The 21118-nt window shown below is 33.4% G+C and overlaps 1 protein-coding gene across 1 annotated transcript; it reads left to right on the forward strand.

Annotated features, from left to right (window-relative positions):
* On the forward strand, positions 1-16495 carry LOC100366829 (transmembrane protein 117-like). Its single transcript, XM_085495826.1, has 5 exons — positions 1-289; positions 5005-5240; positions 5390-5647; positions 14758-14881; positions 15434-16495. Exons 1-5 carry the CDS (start codon positions 16-18, stop codon positions 15943-15945), a joined length of 1404 nt encoding a protein of 467 aa, XP_085351952.1. The 5' UTR covers positions 1-15; the 3' UTR covers positions 15946-16495.
* The last annotated feature ends 4623 nt before the right edge of the window (positions 16496-21118 follow it).

Below are 21118 nucleotides of genomic sequence, written 5' to 3' on the forward strand. Positions count from 1 at the left end.
GAAATCTCTTACTACATGGTGAAGGACTTTCGTTACTACTTCCAGCATCCTTATTTTCGTATCTTCATCGCTTACTTTGTGGTCTTCTGTAACTTCCTGATCTTTGCTGAGGATCCAGTTGCTCATAGCCGCAAAAAATGCAATATTCCAGTTGTTGGAAATTGCTATGTATTTATTATAGAGTTATACCCACCTAATACTTGGTCCATTGCCAAAATTGCTCTGTGGATCTTGGCTATATTTACTGGTATGATCATTGGAAAGTTGGTTATTCATAGGTTTTTATTTGGTAAGTTTTCAATTTAAGAAACCAGTGCAATTTTGATTATCAGAAACATTACACTGAGATTTTATCTGAGAATTGATAGTCAGGGATGATTGCAAAAATGTCACACCATGCCATGTTTTATGTACAATACATTGTTTGATGAATATGCACTGCACAACAAATGTGACTCCTTGAATAACCATGAAAGGTAGTAATGATATGAAAGATGAGGTTTGATCGACTTTGAAAAATGGTACTACTAATATGAGGTTATTACCACAAAGTAAAGTAGACATGAAGACAGTACAAATCAGAAATATTGTAGGAAATTGATGCGACTGCATATTATCTAAAGGCATTGTCTGTGATATTCTCAGAATAATACATCTTTCCAATATATCCATTCATAGTATGAAGCCCAGAACTGAGCAAGATGGTGGAAATTAGAGATCATTTCCCAATTATGAACTTTATTTTCAAACATTCAACCATCTTTGAAATATCGCATAATCGCATCATTCAATATTTGGAATTATCATTTCCTAATAAGGTAGGATGCAGATACCATACCCCTGTGCTATACCACACAATTACAACATGCTGTAAATTTTAGAGATTCCTGACAGATGTATATACATGTACCGGTGATACTAACAGAAAGTACACGTATGGTGTAATACATGAGAATTTTCTGGAACCAGATCCGGCTCTGATAAACATGTACACTGTTGAAAAAAGCTTTTACTTGTTAACATATTGTTACTAATAATAATAACTTTATTACACAACCAAAACCATAAGGGGGTTTAATATGGTAAAAATAACAAATAACAAAAGACTAAAATGATAAAACTAACTAAATAAAAGTAAAACATTAATAGGACAAAATAGAAAAAATAAAGTATAAAATACTAAAACTGACATTGCATAAAAAATACATTGGTTCTCTCATGGATGCGTATTTACATAATTAAGTATTTACATTGAATAATGTATATACTTAATTATGTAAAATAAATAACAGAAAACCCCTAATTGAATTCACTACGTTCAATTACCCACCATAGATTCCGGTCAGTCAAAATGACTATTTTGAACTGTAGGCATTAATCAGCGATTCTGCCGATGACGGAGAGATAGAATCTAGGTCAGGGGAAGCCCCATGACCCCAAGATTCTCTTTCCCTTACATCACGAACCACGTGACTGAAGCCATATGGCAGTGCCATAGTCGGCTGTACAATCACTCTTTCTTTCATCTCCGCCTCGTCTGGAATGATCATTGGTCGGAAATGCGAGTCGAAACACCACCAATTCTGGACTTACCGGACCTGCCGTCCCAGCCAGACGGCGCACTACCAATGAGCCCAGCGGGTATCACTTACACGCATAGTGGCTCTCATTAGACCAATGCAGCCTACATTTCTAGGCCTCGAGCATACACTGATTGGTGTAGCGGAAGGGAGATTGATCCATACCATCCCTCTATTGGCCAAGTAGCAGGCTCCTTCGTCCACCTGTTTGATGAAGTGGGTTTTCCCCACACAGCGATTGTTGGCTACAGGTCGGCCTTGTCACCCCCCATTGAGAACGTACGGGAACAAGACTAGCCGATTGTCCTATTATTAGGAGACTATTTAATGCTTTCCAGACGCCAAGACCCATACAAGGGAACCGCCTAACTCGGACTTGTTGGCTGTGTTGTCCGCTCTAAGCAGACCGCCCTTTGAGCTTCTCTGATCAGTACCACTCAAATTTTTCGACGTGGAAAATAGTCTTTCCTACTGGCCCTTGCCTAAGGTAGGCATCGACAAAAGCTGGGGGCATTGTCCTTCTCGGATGATGTACCACCGTTATGGACAATCAAGTTGTGCGAAAGACACAAATCGGGTTTCTTGCCTAGAACCAAATCCCAGGACACGATCCTCACCTGATTGTCATCCCCCGGCTGTCAAATTTTGTCTGCCCGGAGGGTCAGGAGGAATTGCTTCTCTGCCCGATTCGAGCACGGAGTTACTACCAAACCGTACTATGGGTTCAGGACGGGTGCCAGACACATGTCTTTGTGTTACGGCCCAGGCAGGCAGGATAGGCCGGCCTCCCCAACTTCCATAACCAGGTGGTTTGCTGCGACTGTATTAGAGGTCTATAATACTTTAACTTCCTACACACAGAGCTTGCAGTGACACCAAGTACGAGCGCATGAGGTCTGTGCAATTGCCAACTCACTAGTGCTAGCGTAAGGTGCCCCCCTTGAGCATACACGGAGGGCAGGCTTCTGGAGAAAGCAGAACGTCTTTATCAACTACCACATAACAGACACCGTATCCATTGAGGAAGGTCTCTTTAGGTTGGGTCCCGTCATAGCAGGTCAGTCTTGGTTTGCTGACCCAGCCCGAATGACCACAAGGGTCCCTGCGCATAGGCAATATAAAGTCAGTCTCGGCATTTTATGCGGACAGATTTCTCTACCGTCAGCACTCCCCTGAAAGCTCCCAGGTCCCACTTTGCGGATTATGCCCTCATGCAGAACTATTTCGGTCTTTACTTCGAAAGCTTACTACCCCCAGAATTGGGTTGGGGGTCTAGCTTTCTCAGGCACACCAAACCCTGTCACCGTAGCAGCATTTTGGCTTCTTGCTCCAGGGACAGCACAGGCAAGGTAAGATACCACCCTTTTTTGGGCCTTAACCAGGGTGTTGAGTGATTATTGTATTTCATCCTGGACTGGGAAAAGACTTTCATCATTTTTCTGTTTGCATGGAAAACACGCCACCTATTGGCGTCTGACTCTGCCTACAGTTCAAAATAGTCATTTTGACTGACCGGAGTCTATGGTGGGTATGAACTATGTGAATAGGCGGGTTCGGAGAACCCTCTGCCTAATTTTCCATAATGCTAATGTTTGGTTAGACATCACTAATATTTTTTGAGCCAAACAACCTGTAGCTCAGTTAATCACAAACAATCCATAGATTATTCATGTGGTCACAAGCAATGAGGTTACACAAACCAGCTCAATGGTACAGTACTTGAATTCCAGTCCAAATCAAAACATGACCACAACTTAATCACTTAACATAATAACATGCATGTTAGATTTCCAAATCTCATTTTGAAGCAAAGTCAGCAAATGCACTTGGGACCATGCTTTTGGAAATATCCCAGCTGATGAGAGCCGAAGCTCTCAGCCTGATCACATGCATGTCAAATAAAAGCATAATGACATGTATAACAAATATTTTCATTTGACCCAAATTCCAGTCATAAAGGTTTTTTTTAGTAAAAAAAAATTACTGACATGAATTAACTTGATCCATTGTAAACTTTCTGCTACAAAATGATTTTGTACAGTCTGATCTTTCCCACATGAAATGTTGATAACCAATGTTTTAGTAACCATTTTACAAAATGTGAAAATAGTTTTGAGCATGAAAAATATCTGGCAGTCAAAGGGTTTTAATAACATTGTTCAATTGGAACAAAGTAATTGTACATGCAGTATTTGCTCTATTAAATTAATAGAACACTCTTATGTATATGACACAGGTGTGTCTATGACCAAACTAAGTCATATTTTAATAAAGTTCCAGTGTACCTTACAATGAATACAGTTTTTGGTTCGAGTATACTTTTAATGGAGCAAATATGGAAACTGTTCAATATATAATATTTAAGTTTCTGGCTTAGAGATTGATGCCGGCTGAGGTTGACCTGCCAATCTAATTTATATGGCATGTATACTATATAAATATAATAATTCTGTAGATTTTGAATATCATTAATTATGTTAGTTGTGTAGTTTAGTTTAGTTCTCACTGAAATAATACATTAATTCATTTTCTGTCACTTCACAGCTCTCTCTGTTGATGAATTGATTAAACCTACAAATTTTATGTACATCAAATACAGTACTGTGGAATACTTTATTTTTGCTGGAATTAATTTTCGCTGAAAAGGCTTTTTTGGCGTTTTGTATGGAATTTATTTTCACTGATTTTTGATGAGTTTAATGTGAAATATAGGAAAAAAAGTATATTCGCTGGATTTTATTTTCACGGAATCATCCCTTCAGTGAAAATAGCGAAAATAAATTCCAAGCGAAAGTAAAGTATTCTACAGTATTTTAGCAAAAACAAAACATGCATCATCACCCACATTCTTCAGTAACAATTTTAATAACTAGAAACATTTTTTTGCAGGCCTTTTTAAAAAAATATTCTATGGTCTAAATTTGTTCTAAATTACAATGCATGTAATTCAAAACAAGGGCATATATTCATACCATTTAATGTCGAGACATCATAACCTACATGTGTAATTCATTCATTCACTTTCAATACTCTCGTTTTAAGAAACAAGTTGAATTAGAGTATTAAATCTTAAATTCATTCATCTACATAATTTCAATTCCATTCATTCAGCATTCATGTACACTGAATAACTTAATCTTAAATCCATTGAATCTTAATGAAATCCATCCAGTCAGTAAAGCATACATGACTTCAATCTGAATTTTAACACTTCAATTTAGACCAAGAAAAACAAATTCCTTGTTTCTCGTTTCCGCCTGCCTGCCAAAAAACATGTGCCTGGAACAAGTTGAGCATAATGTGCTGTGAAAATGCCTCATTTCAATCATAATTTTAATGTTTGTCTTGTGTTAGTTGCATCCATCATTTGTCCTAAAACTGTCCTAAGAAATTTGTATATATTTTTTTTTTGCTTTTGATTCAGGCCGGTTTATGCGGTTGCGTATGTTTCGCAATGACCAAGGATCCTGGATGGTGATGTTTTTATCTGTAATTGTATTGCTGTTTTTATTTTCCATCTTACTGAATATATTGTACCTTGCTGGTGGAGATGCACTTCTGCCTTACAAGGTGACAGGTCTGATGGGAATTGAGAACCAAACCTTCATGAAAGCTGCTGCTTGTGGCACATGGATGGGAGATTTTGTCACTGCTTGGATGGTAAGTTTAAAGAACACAGTTTCCAGTAATGAAAATAGAATACTGAGTAGGCTGATAGGATCAACGTCAATAGTCTATTCTATTTTGGCCTATCCTATCTAAGTCACCAGAGTCGTTGAAACTCTATTTTTGGTGTTCTTGTTTTTCAGGTCACTGATATGATGTTGCAAGATAAACTATATCCTAATTGGGCAAAACGACTACGTTCATTTTGGCAGCGTGGTTACAATCGTATCATTCTATTCTGGGTGGTATGGTTTTCAATGACGCTGATAGTGGTTCTTGTCATCACTACTGACTGGGTTAACTGGGATGATATTAATAATGATTTTCTTGTTTCTAACGAAGTATCTAGAGCCTACCTTGCATCTATGATTCTGGTTTTTGATTTGCTGATTGTAATGCAGGTAAGTATTGAATGCTAAGAATTGTTCTCACTGAAAAAAATTTATACTAACTTCTTCTTGTATCTAATGATGTCATAGATAACATAATGGTCAACATAACTGTCTAAAGTGATTCAGTTGATATTGTTAAAAAGCATGTGATCACATTTGAGGCAGTTTGAGTCAAATTCAAATTTTGCTCTACTGGGCATGTTACTGAACATATACCGGTATGCAAGATATTATGGGAAACAACTAATTGATATTATTTTTTACACTTCAGACTAATTAGCATAAACTGCATCGTCAAATGCACCTCAGTCAGACAATAATTTCAAGTGTAAATGTTTGTTTTGTTGTAATAAATAAAACAGCAAAGTATTGGTGTTTTCAACATTTTAAATTCAACTTTTTGCCCTAATCCCTGAGTTCATTAATGCATGCAATAGAATAAACAAATGGCCACCATATGCCACGGATTAAAACTATCAGACTGAATGTTTGATTTTTCAACAATACTAGGATTTGTGTCAATAATACTGACTTTTTTGAAATATGAAAAAAGTATCTCACCGTCAAACAGTATTAAAAATTACAATTTTGAACTTTTGTATCTTGAAAGATTTTCCGATTTCCCATTTTCAATGATTTTATGAAGAACATGACATATAATCTTCTTGAAAATCTTTGTAATACAGTCAGTTTATACAGAGATGCATACCATTAAAGAGTTCCTTGACTGCATCTATTGGGTTCACAGTTGACAGAATTGAACATTGAATGAAAATAGAAACAATTTAGGGCATTTGTTGTCCCTCTATAAATAAAATAAATTACCCCGGTAGGAATTTGAAAACGTATTGTTTATATTATGACACATATGTTTTGTTAAGAGGAAAGATGGTTTGATTATTAAATAAACAGAATACAGTTGTTAAGAGTCTGTGGTATTAATAGACCATTTCTATCCAACATTATAACATTGTGATTAAAATAGGATTCTTGTTTGGGATTTCGTTTTTGCAATTGTTTTTGGCGTTGGGGTAGAATGGGGATGCGTAGTAATCTCTTGAAAATACAATTTTCATGATACATTTTTTTTAATGATTAAACTTCACAATTCCCTTAATAATTAAAAAAAAAAACCTATACATAGATTGCCTATGGAGAAATGCCCCAAAAATCCAAATTAGCAAAGTAAACACAGGATTACCTTGAATCAGCATTTTGTTGCGCACACATACCATAACCAAACTATGACATAATGGTGAGTTACTTTTTGATGCTTTTGAATTAGAGTGTCTGTGTGGGTAGGTGTAGAGTATGGAATAAAATATAAGGGTAAATTGTCAATATTCAGTGTTCCAATCATGCCTTCCCCTAACCCTACTCCAGTACTAATTTGCAATACGCTTCATGTTGCACATTGAAAAAAAGGAAATAATATAACACAATTTTGTTATAAGAGGGCAGAACACATCATGATGATGCAGTTTATACATAATATTTTCAAATTATTGTCAGTGCATAAAATCCTGATTGCATCATCAACTTGTAAGCTTACAGTTAAATAAAGTAGCCAGTATATGTTTACCAAACAAAGTCGCCAGTATATGTTTACCAAACAAAGTAGCCAGTATATATTTACCAAACAAAGTAGCCAGTATATGTTTACCAAACAAAGTAGCCAGTATATGTTTACCAAACAAAGTAGCCAGTATATGTTTACCAAACAAAGTAGCCAGTATATATTTACCAAACAAAGTAGCCAGTATATGTTTACCAAACAAAGTAGCCAGTATATATTTACCAAACAAAGTAGCCAGTATATGTTTACCAAACAAAGTAGCCAGTATATATTTACCAAACAAAGTAGCCAGTATATGTTTACCAAACAAAGTAGCCAGTATATGTTTACCAAACAAAGTAGCCAGTATATGTTTACCAAACAAAGTAGCCAGTATATGTTTACCAAACAAAGTAGCCAGTATATGTTTACCAAACAAAGTCGCCAGTATATGTTTACCAAACAAAGTAGCCAGTATATATTTACCAAACAAAGTCGCCAGTATATGTTTACCAAACAAAGTAGCCAGTATATATTTACCAAACAAAGTAGCCAGTATATGTTTACCAAACAAAGTAGCCAGTATATGTTTACCAAACAAAGTAGCCAGTATATATTTACCAAACAAAGTAGCCAGTATATGTTTACCAAACAAAGTAGCCAGTATATGTTTACCAAACAAAGTAGCCAGTATATGTTTACCAAACAAAGTAGCCAGTATATGTTTACCAAACAAAGTAGCCAGTATATGTTTACCAAACAAAGTCGCCAGTATATGTTTACCAAACAAAGTAGCCAGTATATATTTACCAAACAAAGTCGCCAGTATATGTTTACCAAACAAAGTAGCCAGTATATATTTACCAAACAAAGTAGCCAGTATATGTTTACCAAACAAAGTAGCCAGTATATGTTTACCAAACAAAGTAGCCAGTATATGTTTACCAAACAAAGTAGCCAGTATATGTTTACCAAACAAAGTAGCCAGTATATGTTTACCAAACAAAGTAGCCAGTATATGTTTACCAAACAAAGTAGCCAGTATATATTTACCAAACAAAGTAGCCAGTATATGTTTACCAAACAAAGTAGCCAGTATATGTTTACCAAACAAAGTAGCCAGTATATGTTTACCAAACAAAGTAGCCAGTATATATTTACCAAACAAAGTCGCCAGTATATGTTTACCAAACAAAGTAGCCAGTATATGTTTACCAAACAAAGTTGCCAGTATATGTTTACCAAACAAAGTAGCCAGTATATATTTACCAAACAAAGTAGCCAGTATATGTTTACCAAACAAAGTCGCCAGTATATGTTTACCAAACAAAGTAGCCAGTATATGTTTACCAAACAAAGTAGCCAGTATATGTTTACCAAACAAAGTAGCCAGTATATATTTACCAAACAAAGTAGCCAGTATATGTTTACCAAACAAAGTAGCCAGTATATGTTTACCAAACAAAGTAGCCAGTATATATTTACCAAACAAAGTCGCCAGTATATGTTTACCAAACAAAGTAGCCAGTATATATTTACCAAACAAAGTAGCCAGTATATATTTACCAAACAAAGTAGCCAGTATATATTTACCAAACAAAGTCGCCAGTATATGTTTACCAAACAAAGTAGCCAGTATATGTTTACCAAACAAAGTAGCCAGTATATATTTACCAAACAAAGTAGCCAGTATATGTTTACCAAACAAAGTAGCCAGTATATATTTACCAAACAAAGTAGCCAGTATATGTTTACCAAACAAAGTAGCCAGTATATGTTTACCAAACAAAGTAGCCAGTATATATTTACCAAACAAAGTCGCCAGTATATGTTTACCAAACAAAGTAGCCAGTATATGTTTACCAAACAAAGTAGCCAGTATATGTTTACCAAACAAAGTAGCCAGTATATATTTACCAAACAAAGTCGCCAGTATATGTTTACCAAACAAAGTAGCCAGTATATGTTTACCAAACAAAGTAGCCAGTATATGTTTACCAAACAAAGTAGCCAGTATATGTTTACCAAACAAAGTAGCCAGTATATGTTTACCAAACAAAGTAGCCAGTATATGTTTACCAAACAAAGTAGCCAGTATATATTTACCAAACAAAGTAGCCAGTATATATTTACCAAACAAAGTAGCCAGTATATGTTTACCAAACAAAGTAGCCAGTATATATTTACCAAACAAAGTAGCCAGTATATATTTACCAAACAAAGTTGCCAGTATATATTTACCAAACAAAGTAGCCAGTATATGTTTACCAAACAAAGTAGCCAGTATATGTTTACCAAACAAAGTAGCCAGTATATATTTACCAAACAAAGTAGCCAGTATATGTTTACCAAACAAAGTAGCCAGTATATGTTTACCAAACAAAGTAGCCAGTATATATTTACCAAAGTCGCCAGTATATGTTTACCAAACAAAGTAGCCAGTATATGTTTACCAAACAAAGTAGCCAGTATATGTTTACCAAACAAAGTAGCCAGTATATATTTACCAAACAAAGTCGCCAGTATATGTTTACCAAACAAAGTCGCCAGTATATGTTTACCAAACAAAGTAGCCAGTATATATTTACCAAACAAAGTAGCCAGTATATGTTTACCAAACAAAGTCGCCAGTATATGATTACCAAACAAAGTAGCCAGTATATGTTTACCAAACAAAGTAGCCAGTATATATTTACCAAACAAAGTAGCCAGTATATGTTTACCAAACAAAGTAGCCAGTATATATTTACCAAACAAAGTAGCCAGTATATATTTACCAAACAAAGTAGCCAGTATATGTTTACCAAACAAAGTAGCCAGTATATGTTTACCAAACAAAGTCGCCAGTATATATTTACCAAACAAAGTAGCCAGTATATGTTTACCAAACAAAGTAGCCAGTATATATTTACCAAACAAAGTAGCCAGTATATATTTACCAAACAAAGTAGCCAGTATATGTTTACCAAACAAAGTAGCCAGTATATGTTTACCAAACAAAGTAGCCAGTATATATTTACCAAACAAAGTAGCCAGTATATGTTTACCAAACAAAGTAGCCAGTATATGTTTACCAAACAAAGTAGCCAGTATATGTTTACCAAACAAAGTAGCCAGTATATATTTACCAAACAAAGTTGCCAGTATATATTTACCAAACAAAGTAGCCAGTATATGTTTACCAAACAAAGTAGCCAGTATATGTTTACCAAACAAAGTAGCCAGTATATATTTACCAAACAAAGTAGCCAGTATATATTTACCAAACAAAGTAGCCAGTATATATTTACCAAACAAAGTAGCCAGTATATATTTACCAAACAAAGTAGCCAGTATATGTTTACCAAACAAAGTCGCCAGTATATGTTTACCAAACAAAGTAGCCAGTATATATTTACCAAACAAAGTAGCCAGTATATGTTTACCAAACAAAGTCGCCAGTATATGTTTACCAAACAAAGTAGCCAGTATATATTTACCAAACAAAGTAGCCAGTATATATTTACCAAACAAAGTAGCCAGTATATATTTACCAAACAAAGTCGCCAGTATATGTTTACCAAACAAAGTAGCCAGTATATGTTTACCAAACAAAGTAGCCAGTATATGTTTACCAAACAAAGTCGCCAGTATATGTTTACCAAACAAAGTAGCCAGTATATATTTACCAAACAAAGTAGCCAGTATATATTTACCAAACAAAGTAGCCAGTATATGTTTACCAAACAAAGTAGCCAGTATATGTTTACCAAACAAAGTAGCCAGTATATATTTACCAAACAAAGTCGCCAGTATATATTTACCAAACAAAGTAGCCAGTATATATTTACCAAACAAAGTAGCCAGTATATATTTACCAAACAAAGTCGCCAGTATATGTTTACCAAACAAAGTCGCCAGTATATGTTTACCAAACAAAGTAGCCAGTATATATTTACCAAACAAAGTAGCCAGTATATGTTTACCAAACAAAGTAGCCAGTATATATTTACCAAACAAAGTTGCCAGTATATATTTACCAAACAAAGTAGCCAGTATATATTTACCAAACAAAGTTGCCAGTATATGTTTACCAAACAAAGTAGCCAGTATATATTTACCAAACAAAGTAGCCAGTATATGTTTACCAAACAAAGTAGCCAGTATATGTTTACCAAACAAAGTAGCCAGTATATGTTTACCAAACAAAGTAGCCAGTATATGTTTACCAAACAAAGTAGCCAGTATATGTTTACCAAACAAAGTAGCCAGTATATATTTACCAAACAAAGTAGCCAGTATATATTTACCAAACAAAGTAGCCAGTATATGTTTACCAAACAAAGTAGCCAGTATATGTTTACCAAACAAAGTAGCCAGTATATGTTTACCAAACAAAGTAGCCAGTATATGTTTACCAAACAAAGTAGCCAGTATATGTTTACCAAACAAAGTAGCCAGTATATGTTTACCAAACAAAGTAGCCAGTATATATTTACCAAACAAAGTAGCCAGTATATGTTTACCAAACAAAGTAGCCAGTATATGTTTACCAAACAAAGTAGCCAGTATATGTTTACCAAACAAAGTAGCCAGTATATATTTACCAAACAAAGTCGCCAGTATATATTTACCAAACAAAGTAGCCAGTATATGTTTACCAAACAAAGTAGCCAGTATATATTTACCAAACAAAGTCGCCAGTATATGTTTACCAAACAAAGTCGCCAGTATATGTTTACCAAACAAAGTAGCCAGTATATGTTTACCAAACAAAGTAGCCAGTATATGTTTACCAAACAAAGTAGCCAGTATATATTTACCAAACAAAGTAGCCAGTATATGTTTACCAAACAAAGTCGCCAGTATATGTTTACCAAACAAAGTAGCCAGTATATATTTACCAAACAAAGTCGCCAGTATATATTTACCAAACAAAGTCGCCAGTATATATTTACCAAACAAAGTAGCCAGTATATGTTTACCAAACAAAGTCGCCAGTATATGTTTACCAAACAAAGTCGCCAGTATATATTTACCAAACAAAGTAGCCAGTATATGTTTACCAAACAAAGTAGCCAGTATATGTTTACCAAACAAAGTAGCCAGTATATGTTTACCAAACAAAGTCGCCAGTATATGTTTACCAAACAAAGTCGCCAGTATATGTTTACCAAACAAAGTAGCCAGTATATATTTACCAAACAAAGTAGCCAGTATATGTTTACCAAACAAAGTCGCCAGTATATGTTTACCAAACAAAGTAGCCAGTATATATTTACCAAACAAAGTAGCCAGTATATGTTTACCAAACAAAGTAGCCAGTATATGTTTACCAAACAAAGTAGCCAGTATATGTTTACCAAACAAAGTCGCCAGTATATGTTTACCAAACAAAGTAGCCAGTATATATTTACCAAACAAAGTAGCCAGTATATATTTACCAAACAAAGTAGCCAGTATATATTTACCAAACAAAGTAGCCAGTATATATTTACCAAACAAAGTAGCCAGTATATATTTACCAAACAAAGTAGCCAGTATATATTTACCAAACAAAGTAGCCAGTATATGTTTACCAAACAAAGTAGCCAGTATATGTTTACCAAACAAAGTAGCCAGTATATGTTTACCAAACAAAGTAGCCAGTATATATTTACCAAACAAAGTCGCCAGTATATGTTTACCAAACAAAGTAGCCAGTATATATTTACCAAACAAAGTCGCCAGTATATGTTTACCAAACAAAGTAGCCAGTATATATTTACCAAACAAAGTAGCCAGTATATATTTACCAAACAAAGTAGCCAGTATATATTTACCAAACAAAGTAGCCAGTATATATTTACCAAACAAAGTAGCCAGTATATGTTTACCAAACAAAGTAGCCAGTATATGTTTACCAAACAAAGTAGCCAGTATATGTTTACCAAACAAAGTAGCCAGTATATGTTTACCAAACAAAGTAGCCAGTATATATTTACCAAACAAAGTAGCCAGTATATGTTTACCAAACAAAGTAGCCAGTATATGTTTACCAAACAAAGTCGCCAGTATATGTTTACCAAACAAAGTAGCCAGTATATGTTTACCAAACAAAGTAGCCAGTATATATTTACCAAACAAAGTAGCCAGTATATGTTTACCAAACAAAGTAGCCAGTATATGTTTACCAAACAAAGTTGCCAGTATATATTTACCAAACAAAGTAGCCAGTATATGTTTACCAAACAAAGTCGCCAGTATATGTTTACCAAACAAAGTAGCCAGTATATATTTACCAAACAAAGTAGCCAGTATATATTTACCAAACAAAGTAGCCAGTATATGTTTACCAAACAAAGTAGCCAGTATATATTTACCAAACAAAGTAGCCAGTATATGTTTACCAAACAAAGTAGCCAGTATATGTTTACCAAACAAAGTAGCCAGTATATGTTTACCAAACAAAGTAGCCAGTATATATTTACCAAACAAAGTAGCCAGTATATGTTTACCAAACAAAGTAGCCAGTATATGTTTACCAAACAAAGTAGCCAGTATATGTTTACCAAACAAAGTAGCCAGTATATATTTACCAAACAAAGTCGCCAGTATATGTTTACCAAACAAAGTAGCCAGTATATGTTTACCAAACAAAGTAGCCAGTATATGTTTACCAAACAAAGTAGCCAGTATATATTTACCAAACAAAGTAGCCAGTATATATTTACCAAACAAAGTCGCCAGTATATGTTTACCAAACAAAGTAGCCAGTATATGTTTACCAAACAAAGTAGCCAGTATATGTTTACCAAACAAAGTAGCCAGTATATGTTTACCAAACAAAGTAGCCAGTATATGTTTACCAAACAAAGTAGCCAGTATATGTTTACCAAACAAAGTCGCCAGTATATATTTACCAAACAAAGTAGCCAGTATATGTTTACCAAACAAAGTAGCCAGTATATATTTACCAAACAAAGTAGCCAGTATATGTTTACCAAACAAAGTAGCCAGTATATATTTACCAAACAAAGTAGCCAGTATATATGTATACCAAACAAAGTAGCCAGTATATGTTTACCAAACAAAGTAGCCAGTATATATTTACCAAACAAAGTAGCCAGTATATATTTACCAAACAAAGTAGCCAGTATATGTTTACCAAAGTAGCCAGTATATGTTTACCAAACAAAGTCGCCAGTATATGTTTACCAAACAAAGTAGCCAGTATATGTTTACCAAACAAAGTAGCCAGTATATGTTTACCAAACAAAGTAGCCAGTATATGTTTACCAAACAAAGTAGCCAGTATATATGTATACCAAAATTTGTACCAATCGATTTATGTTACTATACTAATTTACTATATTCCCAAACCAATATTCACCAGTCAACATCCCTAGTCTTCGAGTAATGCATAGTTTTTTGGAGTGCAGTGATTATAGTATGACAAGCTATGAACAAGAATGAGAAAAAATGGCAGATTTGATGACTAAATATGAAAATATTATGCAAGACTGAAACCTACCCACAAATGATGTACCAGTATATTATTGAAATTAAATATATAGTATAATTTACTTTTTTCATTTTTTTCAAGGATTGGGATTTTCCTCATTTTGAATCTGCTATAGATATTAAGTTACCAGGTTTGAACACAGCTGGTATAGATATCAAGTTACCAGCATGTCTTAGACGAGATTCATGGGATGTACATATCACAGGTGAGTACTGAACACAGCTGGTATAGATATCAAGTTACCAGCATGTCTTAGACGAGATTCATGGGATGTACATATCACAGGTGAGTACTGAACACAGTTGGTATAGATATCAAGTTACCAGCATGTCTTAGACGAGATTCATGGGATGTACATATCACAGGTGAGTACTGAACACAGCTGGTATAGATATCATGTTACCAGCATGTCTTAGACGAGATTCATGGGATGTACATATCACAGGTGAGTACTGAACACAGTTGGTATAGATATCAAGTTACCAGCATGTCTTAGACGAGATTCATGGGATGTACATATCACAGGTGGGTAAAAGAAGAAAATTTTGGGATCTTTTACTACAGAAGAAAAATCAGCGTGCATTCGTCATGACTTTTTACTTTAACACAATTAGTTGACTTTGTAATAAAAATTTGTCAAGGTATGTCTGAAGTATGGTGGAAAGATAAAGGAGTGTTACAGTGAGTTCTTTAACAAAGTGTTAATATTTATGTTTTATTACACTTCAGATTAACCTTAACTATGTTGGTATTCCAGGTAAATGGTTTAACTATGGTATCATTTTCTTGGTTATGATATTGGATCTGAACATGTGGAAAAATCAAATCTTTTATTTACCATATGATTTCGGACAATACGTAGATAATAGCGACAAAGTATGGACTGTAACAGATAGCGATTCATTAACGTTTCATAACGATACTATCTTAACCTACGAATGGAGAAGAACGAACACCAATCCTTTAACCAACAGAACATACGCAACTGACGACTTCAGTACAAATTCTCGATTCTATGATTATGCTTTAGCGATTAAGGCCACTGCATTTGTACCGTCAATAGCTGGATTTATTACTTTTGGACTTTTGATATGGTGGTACGGGCGTTATGCCCTGAATCCAAATGATCCCAATAAAGGACGACTGTTCAAAAGAAAAAAGATGAAAAGAAAGAATGAACAAGTTATGTTAACGAATGTCAAACGGTTAGACGCTATTGACAGAGGTCTTGTAAATGCAGCTGATATACAAAAAGAAAGTGGTGTGTGATATTTGAAAGATGAAATTTACTAAGTTACAAAAGTTATTTTCCTTAACCTTTTTACCACCAGTTCTATTTTTTCATCACAAATTCACAACATAGTCCCGATTATAGTATACACTTTTTCTTTTTTGACTCCAGTGTGCAAAGCACAAAAGGGAGTCTTTGCAGCTACCCTGTCTGTATGTATTTCACTTTGTTTGTTCCACCGTTATCTCAAGAACCACTAATCAAATTTTGAAGAAACTTGGTACATAGATGCTCTGGGCCAATGCGCAGATTTGATTAGGTTTTGGTAAAAATATATGCATATAAATTACCTAATTTGCATGATAATTTAATTTTTAGCTGTTTCATGACTTTTCCATTGATATCTAAAGAACCACTCATTGGATTTTGATGAAACTTGGTATATAGATGCTCTGAACTTGTGCGCAGATTTGATTAGTTTTTGGTAAAAATCCATGCATATTAATTACCTAATTTGCATGATAATTAGCTAATTTTTAGCTGTTCCATGACTGTTCCACTGATATCTAAACAACCAGTCATTGGATATTAATGGAACTTGGTACATAGATGCTCTGAACTAATGCGCAGATTTGATGAGTTTTAGGTAAATCTGTGCATATTAATTAGCTAATTTGAATAATGATAAGTCCATTTTCAGCTTTTCTACTGATATCTCAAGTACTAATCATCATATTTCAATGAAACTTGGTATACAGTTGTCATAGGACACTGCACAGACCTGATAGTTTTTAGTGTAATATCAGTACCTATTAATTACCTAATTATTTATTTACTTACTTACTTACTTATTTATTTACTTATTTATTTATTTATTTACTTATTTATTTATTTACTTACTTTAATATTTATTTACTTATTTATTTATTTACTTACTTACTTACTTACAGAACTTATAAACAAAATACAATAGTAGTAATTCCGGTGTGGACCATGGAAATGGTCCTTATGGACTAGTCCAGTCCATGGCCCAGACTGTCAAGTAGAAATTTACAATTTACTAGTAAAGGAAAATTAAATTAAAAGGTATCTATATGATTTAGATATAAAAATGCCTAAAATATTATGCGTAATAATAATATAAACGAACTACTGGTACAACGAATTTATATGCAGAAGAAAAGAAAAAATTGCAGAGAAATGGGAGGTAATCGAGGAATTTAACTAAGCAAATGTTTCATTTCATATTTAAATTTTTTTCTGTTAATTAATTAATTTTCAGCTTCTCAAGTAGTAATCACATTCCAATGAAACTTTGAACATAGATACTCTAGGACTACAATGTATGCAGAGATCGATTGTTTTAGATTAAATATTTATGCATATTAATCACCTAATTTGCATAATTAGTTAATTTTCAGCTTTTCTACTGATATCTCAACTACTAATCATCACATTTCAATGAAACTTGGTACATGTACATAGATACTCTAGAACTATGCAGAGATCAATTGTTTTGGATTAAATATTTGTGCATATTAATCACCTAATTCGCATAATTATTAAGTACATTTCAATGAAACTTGGCACATAGATTCTTTAGCATATGCAGAGTCTAAATCAGTTTTTGGGTGAATATTTGTGCATTAATCACCTAATTTGCATAATTAGTTAATTTTCAGCTTTTACACTGATATATCAAGTATGAATCATCACATTTCAATGAAACTTGGGACATAGATCCTGTAGGAAAAATGATTTGATTGTGAACTTAAATTTCTTTTATAGCTCAATGTCGAAATGCCAATCTTTCAGAAGGAATATAGCATTGAGATATCTTTATTCCATCAAAATTAATAATCATTAAATGTGTAGAGCACATTATTAAATGTGGAAATACCTAAAAATATTTTTGTGTTTGTCGACTCCCACACAATGTTCCTTTGTTTGTCATGTTTTTGAATTCTCACAGTGAATGGAAAGTTATCTTATTATTTTCATTAATTTCTGGTATACTGTATTTGCGAATGAAATTTAATATGGTTATATTAAGTCATATTTTTATGTTCCAACATAGATTAAAATAGAGCAAATATGGTACTAGTTTCCTTTGACTATATGAAAGTCATAATTTTTGGAAGGTGAGATTAACACAAAAGCAATTTCTCTATCATAGTGCAGTTTTTAAAAAAATGTATACATTTATCTGAGACTACAAATATAAACAATGGACAAGCAGTTTTCCGATTTCTGTAGGTCCAGCTTAATTTTTTTTCTTGATAAACTCCTGTCCATAGTCACTATGAATTAAGTGGGGTTTTTTTATGCAATAAGATATCTTTATCTAAAAATTATACTTAAATGGCAATATTGACTCATTTTTATTGCTTTGATTCAAAGATCATGGGATTGAATAAAGATGTTTAGGCGGGAATACAAAAAGTATCACAAAATGAGGAATTTTGGGATTGTGCCTTTTATTAATATGATCTATATGTAATGAATATTCATTTGTACCTAAATGATAGATATCTACATATATTGTGGTTTATAAAAGTAGTTAATAAATAAATGCTGCCCGGACCGATAAATATGATATATAGTAGAAAATAATTGTAATAATTCTCCACTCAATACCAAAATTTGGCCAACATTGTTTGGGGTTAAACTTTCGCCCATATTATTTTTCTTGTTGAAAATTAGCATCACTGAGTTGAGTTGGTTCAAATCAGACACACATCTAAGATGATGGGGGTGTTTAATTCAGATACTTACAATTCAATATATACCAGTAAATTAGATAGACTATGTGGTCAGTTTATATTCCAGTACTTTCAGTTATGCAACTCACTGCCAGCAAGCAGCCACAACTCTGGTATTTTTTTGAATTGTCAAATTTTATGCAAATTAAATTATAAATAATACACGTGTAGTAGAAGGCTACTGCATGAAAGTTTTTTTTGAGAGAGAGGTATACAGCTTAATATTTTGTCAAATGAGTAATTTTAATAAATTTAATTCTTAGTTTTAATGATTGTCAAGTAAATAGTGTTGTAGTGTAGTATGTGCTACATAATGTATTATATATCTATTCTACACCAATACCAGGTTTGAGCTTTCAGGGTTTCTGCCACTTGTCAAAATGAGTGGCAGTTATCATTTTTGTCAAAACTTGTGTATTAAAGTAGTTTTCTAAAGGTCAGTAAACGATTTACATTTTACAACCTTGTGTTGTAACTATTATATATTAACCTTTTCTACCTCTTTTTTTTTTCTACAAGTTTTTTTTTTTCATTTTCCATATATGGTTTTACATTTTAAACTGTTGTAGAATATCTTGAGAATTTAATTTGAAATGTAAAATTAAGTAAATATTAGAACAAAAGCCAATATTTCTATTGTATTATTTTACAAATGACCAGATAATGTGTTGATATCTCGTGATTTTTGTATTCTTGTTGATTCTACTGCCATAAAAGATCAGTTTGAAGGAATATTGCCCTCTATCAAGTGCTTTTGTTTTTATGACAGTAATGTCATTAAAATTGAGGTATAATATCAATCTGTTCTTCATGATATATCCCAAAGTAGAAACTCTGCAAATTACTATTCCTTTGTTAGTATGTTTTAGTAGTGAATAATAATGTAAATTTCATGTGCTATTACATGTACTGTACATACTGGATTGTTATATGGAAAATGTATATATAATATAATGCAATGTTGTTTAATCAGAGTATTGCCTCGTTATTTGTCAAATTTCAGTTAAGTCGTGGTAGTGCTAGCATGAAATTGTCTTGGTATTTCACAGGACTGGTCATTTTGCTTTCTAACATAAACATCAATATTTGCTGTTATTATGAATAGATTTGAGTTTGGAGTTCTTCAAATCTCATCAAAACTTTTGGAGATGTGCTTAAAATAAAGCATGCATGTTAAGGGAGGTGTGCAGTTAGACACAACACAGGATGTCCTGTTGCCTTTTATTTGGTAGTTTTTACCATACAAACACAAAGGAACTGTAGAATAACGGGTTTTAACTAATCACTCAATTTTATGAACAAAAATAGCATTGAGTTGTGCAGATTACAATTATCAAGATTGTTCCAGCTTACTTACCTCCATATATGGAGAGGGATAAACACGATACAAAATTATACTAGCAGATATTGATTCCAATATTTACCATTCCTTTCAAGTACTGGAATGAGTTCAAAATAGCTAGGGGACTCTCCATTTAAAAAGTTGGTTGGCTTGGAGGATTTTGTGGGGGTGTGGGTGGAGATATGGCATAATGCAAGAGAATAAGGGAGAAATGTGAATAACATATTTAAAAAATATCACCCCACCCCAAACCGGATCAAATACTAATAAGGTCTGCATGTTGTAAGAGTAGTATTTTATTTTGTATTTCAGCAGTTGTGTAATGAGCATGCCCTCTAGTGGTCAAAATGCCAAAACCCCTGTTTTTGAATAAAAACTGCCATCTCCTCGTAAAACATTCACTTTGTGACCATGCCCCATGCAAATGTATTTTTCAGTAAAGAGGGCTAATGTTCATATATACCAGCAAATAGTTTGCACATGATTCCACCTTGTTAGTCATTGACATTATGCATTGTAGGGACAATATTGTACATGCGACACAACTTATGTTTGCGTATCATCATATCTCACATATGCTTTGATAGATTTCAATCAGAGATGGTAAATATACAATATGCACGTTACGGTATTTTACGATTCAATTAAATGTTAATAATTAACTGCCATTTTAGACACAAAAATGTCTGGAGAATAAAATAAAAGTGTGTTTATAATTACCTGTAATTAAAAAATTCTACATTGTTTATATTTTGTTAAATTAATGTTAGTTACCCGGTAATAATGAAAAACAATCTGAACAGTTTAAACGGGGACTGTGTCATTTTCAGCGACTTGTAGTTGTGTCCCTCCTTTTGAATTCATAGGATTACTATTGCCACTGAGTCTGAATAAACATCAAACGTTACATACTTAGTTACAGCTTAGTTACATTGGGTCAAAATTTGAATCAGAAATGCATGACAGGATTGTCAGAAGACGATAAATACATGTAACTTGTATATGACCTATATATAGTGCAATATGTCAAGTTTAATAGGAATATCTGGTGAATGCTGACAAATTACTGAAATGCTAAATTTTGCTGACAAACAACTACTGATGATG

Source organism: Saccoglossus kowalevskii, chromosome 1 (assembly GCF_978046115.1).
Source record: "Saccoglossus kowalevskii chromosome 1, keSacKowa6.1, whole genome shotgun sequence".
Taxonomy (NCBI): Eukaryota; Metazoa; Hemichordata; class Enteropneusta; family Harrimaniidae; genus Saccoglossus; species Saccoglossus kowalevskii.

What these genes read in the sequence shown, in the direction of transcription:
- LOC100366829 (XM_085495826.1), top strand. Translation starts at nt 16, where the DNA reads ATGGTGAAGGACTTTCGTTACTACTTCCAGCATCCTTATTTTCGTATC. An exon ending in ATTTTGTCACTGCTTGGATG is followed by an intron (nt 5,241 to 5,389) that starts GTAAGTTTAAAG and finishes CTTGTTTTTCAG; the next exon opens with GTCACTGATATGATGTTGCA. An exon ending in ATTTGCTGATTGTAATGCAG is followed by an intron (nt 5,648 to 14,757) that starts GTAAGTATTGAA and finishes ATTTTTTTCAAG; the next exon opens with GATTGGGATTTTCCTCATTT.